Genomic DNA, 12,407 nt, shown 5'->3' with positions numbered 1-12,407 from the left:
TGTAGCTTTTATTATTGTGTTGTTACGTTGAGCGTAATCTAAGTAGCTTCTGCAAAGTGAAGATGAAACTATAGTACTGTGTAACCAAATGAGATGTACGGGCCATACAGATATAGCAATACTTTCAAAATACACCACTGGCAGCCCTGAATATTGTTTTCTGTAGATGACCCATGTTTACATCAGGCAAATAAGGGGGCTGTTGTTATTGCCATGGATCGTCCTTCCCAGTCCTTGCCTTCTTTATCTCATAGTTGCCAAAAATTAACCGTACATAAATTAGGGTAATGAATATCTGTAAAAAAAAACCACGCACATACACGCAACCTACTTTTTAGTGTCACAATTATGTGTGCACACTTTGAGGTAAACGTAATAACAGAATTTCTCCCAGCTGATGCATGTGACAACCCTCTGACAATCAGGCCATGTTATTCTGATATGGATTCCAGTCAAGTTGACAGTTACCGGCCTGCTCCTTGTGTAATATTTTTCATCGTACATAACCTCTGATTGTGATTCACTCCTAAATTTGATGTTAAACAGTGTTCTTGGCAGTGTTTAAACATGCCCCATCAAACATTGGTTTTAGACAGTGTCAAAGTGATAAGTAACATTTTTGCAATGTGGCAGCCATACTTAGATATTGTTTAACCGTCAACATCGTCTAAATACCGTTCCTGCAATCGGTGCTATGTGCCTTAATATTATAAGTAGCAACCAGAAACATTTTGTTACTGTTGTATGTGAACGTAACATATTACATTTTACTGCCAGCGGTATCTTTCTTTAGGTGGAGACAGGTATATTTTTCACCTCGGTGATGATTGTATTCACATAGTTTCTGTTAAAAACATTTTTAAAGTTATTTCATAGATGGTAATAATCTCTTTCTTATAATTGTACTTCGAAAGCTGAATATTCAAGACTCTATGTATCAAACTATAAAAGGAAGTTTTCTTATGTGAATTTTCAGTGACAAGAGTTCTGTTTTATTATATTAATTTTCTCAAAGCCTTTCCACAGATATCATAGGGAAAACGGTTGTGATTTCTGCTGATTTAAAGTCTAAATAATTCAAAGACTTGTCAACTTTCGACTCGAATGTAAATTTAATGTATGGATCAAAAGACTTGAGAAAACCCAAGGTGTTTTTTTTTTCTGTTATCTGTTGGTAATGATTGAGAACATATTATACACAAAACTGTACCACTGACAAATAACTTCATATTTATTAATACTCTTGTCTATTTCTAAGAGGTCTGTATAAATATCTGCAAGGATACCCAATACTAGTGAACCCTAAGGGGATCTGTTTTATTGACATATGTGCTCATTGAAAATGAAAAAATTGTTCTCTAGTACAAAACCTTCGATTGTTATGAATTCTCCAATTTCCTACATACTTTTTTTTGCTAGGGGCTTTACGTAGCACCGACACAGATAGGTCTTCTGACGATGATGGGATTGGAAAGGCCTAGGAGTTGGAAGGAAGGGGCCATGGCCTTAATTAAGGTACAGCCCCAGCATTTGCCTGGTGTGAAAATAGGAAACCATGGAAAATTATCTTCAGGGCTGCCGACAGTGGGATTCGAACCCACTACCTCCCGAATGCGAGCTCACAGTCGCGCGCCTCTACGCGCATGGCCAACTCGTCCTGTCCTACATACTAAGTGTATTAATTTTATTCAAATTATCTTTAACCAAATCAATGGTGTTTTTATAGGTATATTTGCATACATGTTTCTTACATCAAATGAGTGATAGGTGTAATTAGGTTTTAATTCTAACTGTTCAGCAATTTTACAGAAATCTATTGAATTTTTAACTGAAGTATCGGCTAAAATCATTGCTACAATACAAATATCATTAATAATAAGTGTTTTTAATTCAGAGGCCTATAGAATGAAATGCAATCAATGCCAGGCTAGTTATATAGGTCCAACAGGTAAGAATATTTATATCTGCATAGTGAGAACATGAAAATGCAAAAAGATGCAATATATTCTCTACTATGAGTGAACACATGAAAGATTTCAATCACTCCTATACAACCATTGAAAACAACATGAACACAAAGATGATCTTACAGAAAGACAAATTACTCAATATCAAGGAAGAAATCCACATTTACTTAGATCAAAGATTTAATGCAGCCTCCATTCTCAGTGAAATTTTAGAGAAGCTCAATGTCTTATTTGATGAAATCATAAATTATTATAAGTTCAATTTATTGCCATTTCCATATTTCACGCCTACCTCACATATGCATTCTAAAACTCGCTCCCTCTGTTTACATTAACCCTCACCCCCCACAATCCGCTCTGCCCATAACATTGCTCACACTCACGTAAGCATGAACGTACTACCGAGTTAATGTCAATTTAGCCAGCACACAGACATATGACACAAACACAGACGAGCGGAAAGTGAGATTTATGTCTGTTAACGTCTATATGGTTCTTCTAATATTCAACAAAGTATTCAAGAATTCAACTAAGTATTTTCTTTCGTTTCCTTCTAGATTTCATGTCTCACAACATGACCTAACGGAATTTCATTTTTAACTCAACTGACTGACTGACACTAAAAATTAATTTAATCTACATTTGTAAACTCTAACATTCTCGAAGTTTTTATATAAGGCAGAACAAAAATTTTTATGAATTTACTGTCAATATTTTACATGAAACAAATTTTAAGGAACAGAAGAAACTTTTAATTTTAACTGTCATTTATTACATAACACTATTCAAAGTCAAACTGATTCTGACTTCATCACACTTCATCAAGCGACTCTTTCACCTAATGATGTTTTAGCACTAAACTATTTTATTTTTAAAATATATGATTGTAAATATTATCCCTGTTTTGCAATTTTCAATGCATTAATTTTAAGTTATTTCCAGAGAGCTCGAGACACTAGTTTTTTCAAATAATATAACCAAAGTATTGGCAAAAGGCAACAGCCATGAAGGGCATGAAAATGGAAGGCCCTGTAAGTATTGCAAACCTAATAAAAATACAGTCAGAAGAATATGAATATATATATATAGGAGTTCACCAAAGAGAATGGATAGGAAAGATGAAAGGAGCCTAACACAAGTGGAAGTAATGCCAGACTCAGCCAGTGGGACCATGGTTGCCAACCCACACTCCCAAGCTGAGAGCCCCTGGGGTCTTTATGACAGGTAGGGAATTCTACCACACCCACAATCTCGCATGCAGAGCACCTCTAGTCCAATTTTTATTTGCCCGTTATGACAAGACCGCACCCGCGAGGGGGAGCCAGGTATTAAGTGTACCATTTCAAGTATTACATAAAAATCATTTTTTAATCTGTGCATAAACTTTGAAGAAATAAGATTAGATAGCCGTTCATATAACAGATTATACTGTAATTAATGAAGTTATGTTAATGAAGAATTCTAAATGTATGCTGTAGACTTGTCCATTTCCCATATAGCACCTTAAATGCATATGGATTAGTTATGAAAAAACAGGTACCTCCTCAAGATTCAGATCAGCAATCACAGCATGTGGATCTTCCTTAACCTTAACTTGATTGTCAGAGAGTCGGACAGCATTTTCCTCCTATAAGGAAAAAAGTAAATCATATCAGGAAGTAGTTATGTCTTAGAGCAGATCAGAAAATACACCTCTGCAGTCATGTAAAAAAAACCATGGGAAATACAGAAAAGAGCTTATTAGATCACAACTCTAAACTCTATACTATTAGTCCGATGTAGTTGACTAATGGTTTGTGCAAATAATATTGCAATAACAATAAAAGGTAACAAAATATGGCACTGAAAGGAATATTAGGATGGTAGACTAACATAATCATGCCACAACAACAAAACCTGTTTTAATATACACAACAAATTTAAAATTAAATTATTGCACCACAACTACGAGATATTCAGAGGAATTACATGTCTTCAAATCTCTAAAGACATTTTCACAATAAAACCATTACTGCTTATTTCATATATAAATGTACAGATAATATACAGCAAAGTTAACACAGTAAGTAAGCCACAGTTCGTAGTAACTTCACGCATCATTCTTAACAATACCCCACTATGTTACTCTTTGAAACCAACAATTCTACCATTCTGGTGCAAGTGGTGATGGTAAGTGTTGCACAGGAAACCTAGCCACACATCAAAGTAACTAACAAGAAAAATACAAATCCTACTCAAACCTTTCCTTTTTTTCAAAATGAGAGGTTGCTCTTTATATTTGTTCAGCTGTTTTCACACAATCTCAATCACTAAAAAATGGCTTATGTAACATTTCTCTAATTTAAAATTGCACAAAGTCTTTAGGGATTGAATGAGGTGGGCTCAACTGAAACAATTCCAGGGCCCACTGCTTGCTCCAATGAGGGTACATCACCCATAATGAGGCTGCAGGAGGAGGAAGCTATATCCTATTATTCTTCAGAATTCATCAGAATATATACCTGCACGACCGTAGGATCGTGGAGTGAAGTTTGTGAGGAAATGGTGGTTGAGATTCTTGACCACCCACCCTATCACCTTGTGATGTTCATTTGCTGGAGCCTTTCAAGATCTTTCTGAATAACAAATGGCTTCTACACTGATGATGAACTAACAACTGTGGCTCTCAAAAAGCAATGCCCTCCTTCCCTTTAGATGGCATTCAGCACTTGGTAAGGCAGTGAGATGCATGTCAGAAATTGCAGTATACATTTTTCTTACAGAATGATAAGGCAGTTTCATTCCTTCAACATTCTTATTTCTGTTTCCTTTGTAACTTCATTGTATTAGTCAGTATTAATAAATAGGTTTTACTTCATCACATCTCGTAACAACTCAATATATAACAAAAAAATTGCACTACTTCCTCAACAGTAATTCATGATTGTTCTACTAATTATGACTCAACATGATTTCTTAGGATAAAATCAATTTGTAACTTGTTTGTAACTGCCAATTACAGGTACTGTTTAGTGATAACTTATTTAACATCAACCAACTATGTAGAAGTTTAGAGTCTGCAGTTATGTCAAAGAAGATCAAGAGTATTGCTGACATAAAATAATTAATCACTATATTCTTTACCTTCCTTTTTTTATATGGCTTCTTTCTTATCTCACATTAACACAGAAATATTTCAAAATGGTCTCCTCTCAATGTATATCCTGATGATGGTGAATGCCAGACTTGTTCAGAATCCAGGATCAAAAGGCCTTATCAGAACTAGGAAAACATGAGAGCCTATTATTATGAGGATCTCGAGTTTGTTGTCGTGTCAGCTTCAAGTTCCTCCCTCTTGCCACCACTGACCTAATACTTTTTTTTTTTTCCCAATGTGTGTTCCAACCCCAGCTCCTACCTTCCTCTACTTCAATGATCACAACATTGCTCAGTATTTTAAATATGACAAGCAGAATAGCAAACATGTTACACTACACTACCATTTCTGCCGAATCTCTTCTCCAACGCCAATATATTAGATTCAAAATTTTCTGCACCACCTACCATTATGAACAAGTCATTGAAATAAGCCAAAACACTTCCTACATTTTCACTCAACTTCATCCTTCAGTCATTTTATACCTTTCACTTAATGACTCAAGAATAATATAATTTACCTTTTTACAATTTACTTTACAACACAACAGGTCTTTATAATAATGTTAGAGCAGGAAAAGGCTAAGTGTGTGAAGGATGTGATCATGGCATTTATACGGAACAGCCCAACTTTTGTCTAGAGTGAAAATAGGATGACGATGATTATGATGATGCTTGTAGTTTAAAGGGGCCTTATATCTAGGCCATCAGCCCACGTGAATATTGGAAACCATGAAAATTTTCCTTTAGAGTTGGCGACAGTGGGGGGTCAAACCCACCATATCCTGAATTAAAGTGGACAGCTAAGTGACCCAAACTTCACAGGCACTCACTAGTTCATGCCTATTATGCATATCAAATCAAGATTACAGACCCTACTAACCTCTGCAACTGCTTTGAACAAATACTACATTCAGTTATCAATTCTCGTAGTGGTTTGATGGTCAACATTAATACGAATGGTTGCCTGCAGTACCATACCCTTCATCCTGCAATTCCCTAGCATGGTTGCACATATTTCTAGGCACCCTGTCATTTGCCCACCATAGAGGCTAACTGGCTTTCCAAATCTTAGCAATATTCTTCATACTCTTTACTACACTGCAAATCATCATATTGCCTGGCATGCAAATAAATGAAATACACTACTCACTCATCCCTACTCCCTGACAATATGCAATCATGCAATTCCTGTAATACTATATAACACATACATTTCTACATTCTCAATATAGCCTATTAAGCATTTTTAGATCTAATTACAGCTATTCTAGCTGCATTACAAGGCTGTACTTTATTTACCATTCTCTTTAATTCCTCAAGTTTAATTTCACTGTCATCTATGTTCTCCTCCAAACAGGCAACAAGAAGAAAAATGACCTGATTTAAGCTATCCAAGTACACATCTATAGTGATTCTAGGAACCTTTAACCCTATGAACACCAACCAAAATCCACTTAACAACTAAATTAATACTTAAAGTATGAAATTCCTATTACTAGGGATTACTGAAGATTTGCTAGTAACTGTCAGATATATTATGTACTCCTAATACAGTATAACAAAACAAACATAATTACTGACCAGTAAGTAAGAAGTAATGATGAACTTTTGATGCATGTTTGAAATTAAGAAGTTTCAAAAGAAAAGTAAATTTATAACTTCAAAACTATTCTCATGTGTAATAGATACACAACACTGTATGTATGTCTACTCCTTACATTTTGTTTCCTGGTGCGGAGTTGGGGGTGAGGCAAGGTGAAATTACATGGCTTGTTTTTATGGCTGATAGCCCATCCAGACATCAACCCCATTTGACAAACTAATGACTATGAAAATGAAAGGTTGTGAATAACTGAATGGGTATGGAGGTGGAGAGAATCAACTGTAGCCTATGAATCAAACAGTCACACCACCTGCCTGGAAGAAAAAATTGAAAACTAAGAGGAAACTCTATTCTCAGGAGAGCCGAGGGTGGGATTCAAACCCTCTCGTCTCCTGAATTCAGAGCTCATAGCCATAGTGTATTAACATGCATGCCCATTCTACTCAGTATAGATACATAGCATTACATTTAACAAATATAATGAATATTTAAATCAGTTGCCTGAATTACCAGCTGTTTCATAAAAAAGACAGTAGCAAATAGCTACCCACTGGTAGCTGAATGGAAGAACATAATTCCTCCCCATTTTACTTTCTAAATACTCATCTTCCACTATATTTCTATCTGGACAGAACTTTAAAAAAACTACATTGAAACAAAATATGCAGAGTTACAAAATGTAGGTATGCTGGCCCCATGTTCTTACCCACAGGCCCCATATTGAATTCCCGGCCAGGTCGGAGATTTTTACGTGGATCTGCGGGCTGGTTCGAGGTTTCACTCAGCCTACATGATTACAACTGAGGAGCTATCTGATGGTGACATAACGGCCTCGGTCCAGAAAGCCAAGAATAATGCCCAAGGGGATTTGTCATGCTGACCACACTACACCTCATAATCTGCAGGCCTTTGGGCTGAGCAGCAGTGCTTCGTAGGCCATGGCCATTGGGGCTATTCTGCCAACGGGGTGAGGGCCAACTCTTAACTTATAAAAAACAGTTTCTGGAGTAAGGCACGAAATGACATTTTAACATTCGCTGCTGATATTGTTCACTCATCGTGACAGTTTAGTTCATAGTCAAGAACTTCCAATTTTTTGGCTTCAATGAAGCTGAGAAGGAATAAACTCATTGGGAACATGAGGTTGCTGGAATTGATGTTTTGGAAGCCCATCTAACTGAAGAGGATATTTTATAGAAAAAATTTAATTAAATAAAAAAGTCCTCTCCTTCTTTAGAGGAATGTGCTTGATGGTAATTAACTTACAAAATTACAGGTTTCTTCTGCATCTGCATGCCATGCTGGCTCACATTTTACAAACACAGGTTCCTCCATACTTTTCAACCTGTAAAATACAAGTCACATAGATATTAAAACAAGCCAGCATACAAATTATAAATCACTTTAGACTATTGTATAAATATTAATCATTCAAATAATATTCCTGTGGATATGCCCTTAAACAAATTCAAAGGTGGTCATTATTGTGTTAAGGGAAAATAACAATTTCTTGTAAATTCTAGTCAGAAGAGGAAAAGGAGGAGTTCCTACCCTTCAAAGAATGCTATTTGCTTTACGTCGCACTGACACAGATAGGTCTTATGGCGACGATGGGATAGCAAAGGCCTAGGAATTGGAAGTAGCTGTGGCCTTAATAAAGGCACAGCCCCAGCATTTGCCTAGTGCGACAATGGGAAACCATCTTCAGGGCTGCCGACAGTGGGATTCGAACCCACTATCTCCCGAATGCAAGCTCAAGCCGTGTGCCCCTGACTGCACAGCCAACTCGCCCGGACTTCAAAGAATGAAGCCATTTACAAAAGAAATGGGACAACAAAAGATGATGATGGATCTTTGCTTACATATCTTTTATCACTTTTTTGCAAAGCATGCACAACACATACCGGCTGCTCAGAGTTATCAGAGCTAGACAATACGGCCCTATTTATTTTGAGATGTGTAACTACACCTTCATTTATTTATTTCTCATTAAGCTAAGACACATAGGTGAAGTTGCCAGACTAACTTTGTAATGTTTTTGTCTTGTATTAGCCACTGCATACTCACTGGTCGGCCCTATGTATGTCTCAGCTGAGCCTGCTACACTCAATCCCTAGTTTTCCTGATATCAACCTGAAGTACTGACATGCATTCGTATTACCAAGATCGAAATATTTCCTGTCTTCTGTCACACTGAATTTTCATCTTGGTGAGAAAAATTAGATGTCAATGGCTAGTGGGAAATTTTCTTGAAGCCTTGAATAATGTTCCACATTGTGTTTCTGCCTCTAAATATTGCTATAGTAGATTTATACACAATCCTAAATTTGTAAATGTGTATATACCCTTATTAAGACAGATAATTTTTTTAATTTCTTGGCATGTCCTACCACCTGATAGAGAGAAATACATGTAGACTTAAGACGAGATTTCCGCTGGTTGCTTGTAAAAAGAAGAAAACCTGAAAACCAGGTTATTGTCTCACGATGGGGAGTCACACCGAGAAGAACATTTTAAGGAGCCAAAAGGGAAAACAAGGTTTGAACCCACAACTGGTCCACTAGTACAATATATTTCTAGAAGGTATAATAATAAAGATACATGCATTTACCATGTCACCTGTTCCATACCAACAAGAATGTACTGGAAGTATGTGTTATTTTTCAAATCTTCTAGATATGGTATTACCTGATGCATATACCTGTACCTGAAACACATTGGTAAGTCTTTATTGAGATGGGATTTCATGGTCAGTGTAATTAAGAGTGGCAATGGTTATGTCAAAAAATTGATAATCAGGTACTGTTGGTTGTTCTGACATAACACAAAGTGATCAAGGTAGATTGGATTAAAACTTTCCGAAGTTGTTCCTAAAAAAGAGGATAAGAATCCAAGGTAACATGGCTCAGACGGTGTGACAAAAACATGACAGAATATGAAGTATATCTTATTAGTGACAAAACCACTGGAATGGTTTTATTAGGTTGGGCTAGGGAAAAAAACATTGGTCTGGCTTGGTTAGATTCAGGTAGTGACAAATCCATTTGTCTGGAAGTTAGAGCCACAAAGCAGTCCACAGCCCTCTAGCATCCACTGGGGAGAGAATTCTGTAGTGACAATATCATTGTAAAAGTAACTAATCTCATGTTTGTTCCGTATTGAAGACGGCATTAAGTAAGATTTCATTAGAATAAAATTTATCGTTGCCACCTACTTTATTCTAATAGAATCTTACTTAAGATCATTGCAATTGACCAAAAACCAATCGTACTGCCGGATTAGATTGTAATACACCAAAAAAATTGATAGTCACAGGGTTAGCTTCGGTTATGCGTGACAATATTCCAAACTGACAGATTATTGTCAAAGCACACTTTTGATGGCAAGGATTTAATGCAATAAACATTAAAATTAAACAAATTATTGGTCTATCAAGGTTCTGTCTGGTAGATTAATCAGAAATGATAAACCAACAACATACATAGTTAGCATACAGCTATCAGTAAGACAGAATATGAAATTGTAATTAACATCATTCTTTAAAGAAAAGAAATATCCCAATACTTCTGGTTGCAAAGAATTTTGCTTTTACCTGTATAGCATTTCACCCTCTCTTCATAGCAATAAGTAAAAATATATGAGGACATTACTGCAAAAAGTAGGAAGTTGGGCACAATTTTTCTCTAAAGTTTAGTTTTTGTGAATTGGTTATAGAACAAGTACAGAACATCACAGAAGATTTAAATGTATTTTGAGAAGCACAGTATCTTGTCATACATGAACCAAATATTGCAGTCATACTGAGTTCGATAGCTGCAGTCGCTTAAGTGCGGCCAGTATCCAGTATTCGGGAGATAGTAGGTTCGAACCCCACTGTCGGCAGCCCTGAAAATGGTTTTCTGTAGTTTCCCATTTTCACACCAGGCAAATGCTGGGGCTGTACCTTAATTAAGGCCATGGCCGCTTCATTCCCACTCCTAACCCTTCCCTGTCCCATTGTCGCCATAAGACCTATCTGGGTCGGTGCAACGTAACGCGACTCAAACAGGCAAGCAGACAGTATGTTAAACTAAGGATCATGGAAGGTGTACTAAATGGAATAGATGCCTTTTGTAATAAACACTTTGCAATCCTATCTGTGTTACTGTCTTACTGTTAATGTACTAGGTATCTGCATATATATGACCTTTAAATATCGAACTGCCAAATAACATGTCAGCTGAGTAGAGAAGTTAATGGACAGATCTCCATGTATTTGATACCTTGAAGCCACCTTCCCTGCTGATGGCATATGGGTGCAGCTCTATCTATGTGGCTTCCCTCAGAAATCAAGCATAGAAGTCTTTTAGAGGCACGATACATGGAGACTTGTACTCAAGAAATACATGCATAGCACCATGACACAGCGCAACACACTAAAGAAATTGTCGGCAGACAGTGGTGAATCAGTAATTTCCCTCCAAACCACCAAAGCGTGACGATCTCTCAGTCCAGTTACTGGGTGGGGGAGGGGCCGTGGATAGTATGGTTGTGATTCCACATTCTTTCGAAGAATTTCTTTGCTCACTGTCAGACACAAACCATCACATGCCCTGAAGTAGGCAATGTAATTTGGTGGAAAGCTCGGGTTTGTTAAATATATATGTGGCTGTAATCGAGTTGGCATATTTATTTGTTTATACCTATTTTAGTTTCTCCCCACACAAAACCTGCTACTACAGAGATATGTCCCACAAATATGACGTCATACATGCACCAGCGCATTCTGGCAACGTTCCATGAATCCATCCCAGTTCCTTTACCAGTTTCTGGGCCAGCAGGCCAGGCAGCAGACTACTCTCATACCACCAAAACACTGCTACACAATAACAAATGTCTGCATAGTGTTTTTATAAAGTAAAGTACCAGTGTAAATGGTGTAGGCCTAATGATGGAACTCACCAGGAGCTTTTATCATAAAATAACAAACTTAAGGAGATCTCATAAGAATGGAGTAAAGAGGAAGAGTGAAGTGAACAAGTTGCAGGAAAAAAACTGCTGTGTAAATTGCTGTATACAGTTCAGTACAGTATTATAACCTATATATGAAGGGTAATCAAAAAGTACAGTTACAAAGACTGCATTGAAACGTGTACACTATTTCATACAGTAGTGATAGTACATATATTAGGTTATTTTTCAACGTAGTCTTCATAACCGTTTAGGCACTTGGTCGATTCGTAGGATGAGTTTGAATCTTCCCTCCTGTTAAAAATCCTGTTACCGAGCTCGATAGCTGCAGTCGCTTAAGTGCGGCCAGTATCCAGTATTCGGGAGATAGTAGGTTTGAACCCCACTGTCGGCAGCCCTGAAAATGGTTTTCCGTGGTTTCCCATTTTCACACCAGGCAAATGCTTGGCCTGTACCTTAATTAAGGCCACGGCCGCTTCCTTCCCACTCCTAGCCCTTCCTTGTCTCATCGTCGCCATAAGACCTATCTCTGTTGGTGCGACGTAAAGCAACTAGCAAAAAAAAAAAATCCTGTTCTTGCAGGTTCAGCCACATTGTCACCAAGTGTTTCACCTCCTCGTCTGAGGTGAATCTTTGGTCTCCTATGTGATCCTCTTCTTGTTCTGAATCAGCTACTCCACGAGAGCTGGGTTCAAATCTGATGATGCTGTGCTGGATCAGCCACTCCGATCATCGTCGATGACCTTTAC

At 37.2% G+C, this 12,407-nt stretch overlaps 1 protein-coding gene across 5 annotated transcripts in view; it reads right to left on the bottom strand.

Annotated features, from left to right (window-relative positions):
- LOC136882431 (zinc finger protein) overlaps positions 1 to 12,407 on the bottom strand; it is a 358,684-nt gene that overhangs the window by 248,732 nt on the left and 97,545 nt on the right. For all 5 annotated transcript variants that reach the window (XM_068229552.1, XM_067155076.2, XM_067155075.2 and 2 more), the window contains 2 exons: positions 7,975 to 8,053; positions 3,508 to 3,594 (listed from right to left, as the gene is read on the bottom strand). In XM_068229552.1, the coding sequence (XP_068085653.1) occupies positions 3,508 to 3,594; positions 7,975 to 8,053 (166 nt within the window). The remainder of the gene's footprint in view (positions 1 to 3,507; positions 3,595 to 7,974; positions 8,054 to 12,407) is intronic.

The sequence above is a fragment of the Anabrus simplex genome, chromosome 10, assembly GCF_040414725.1.
Source record: "Anabrus simplex isolate iqAnaSimp1 chromosome 10, ASM4041472v1, whole genome shotgun sequence".
NCBI lineage: Eukaryota > Metazoa > Arthropoda > Insecta > Orthoptera > Tettigoniidae > Anabrus > Anabrus simplex.
The sequence above is the reverse complement of the archived record's forward strand: the minus strand, read 5'-3'. Positions and strand labels throughout refer to the sequence as shown.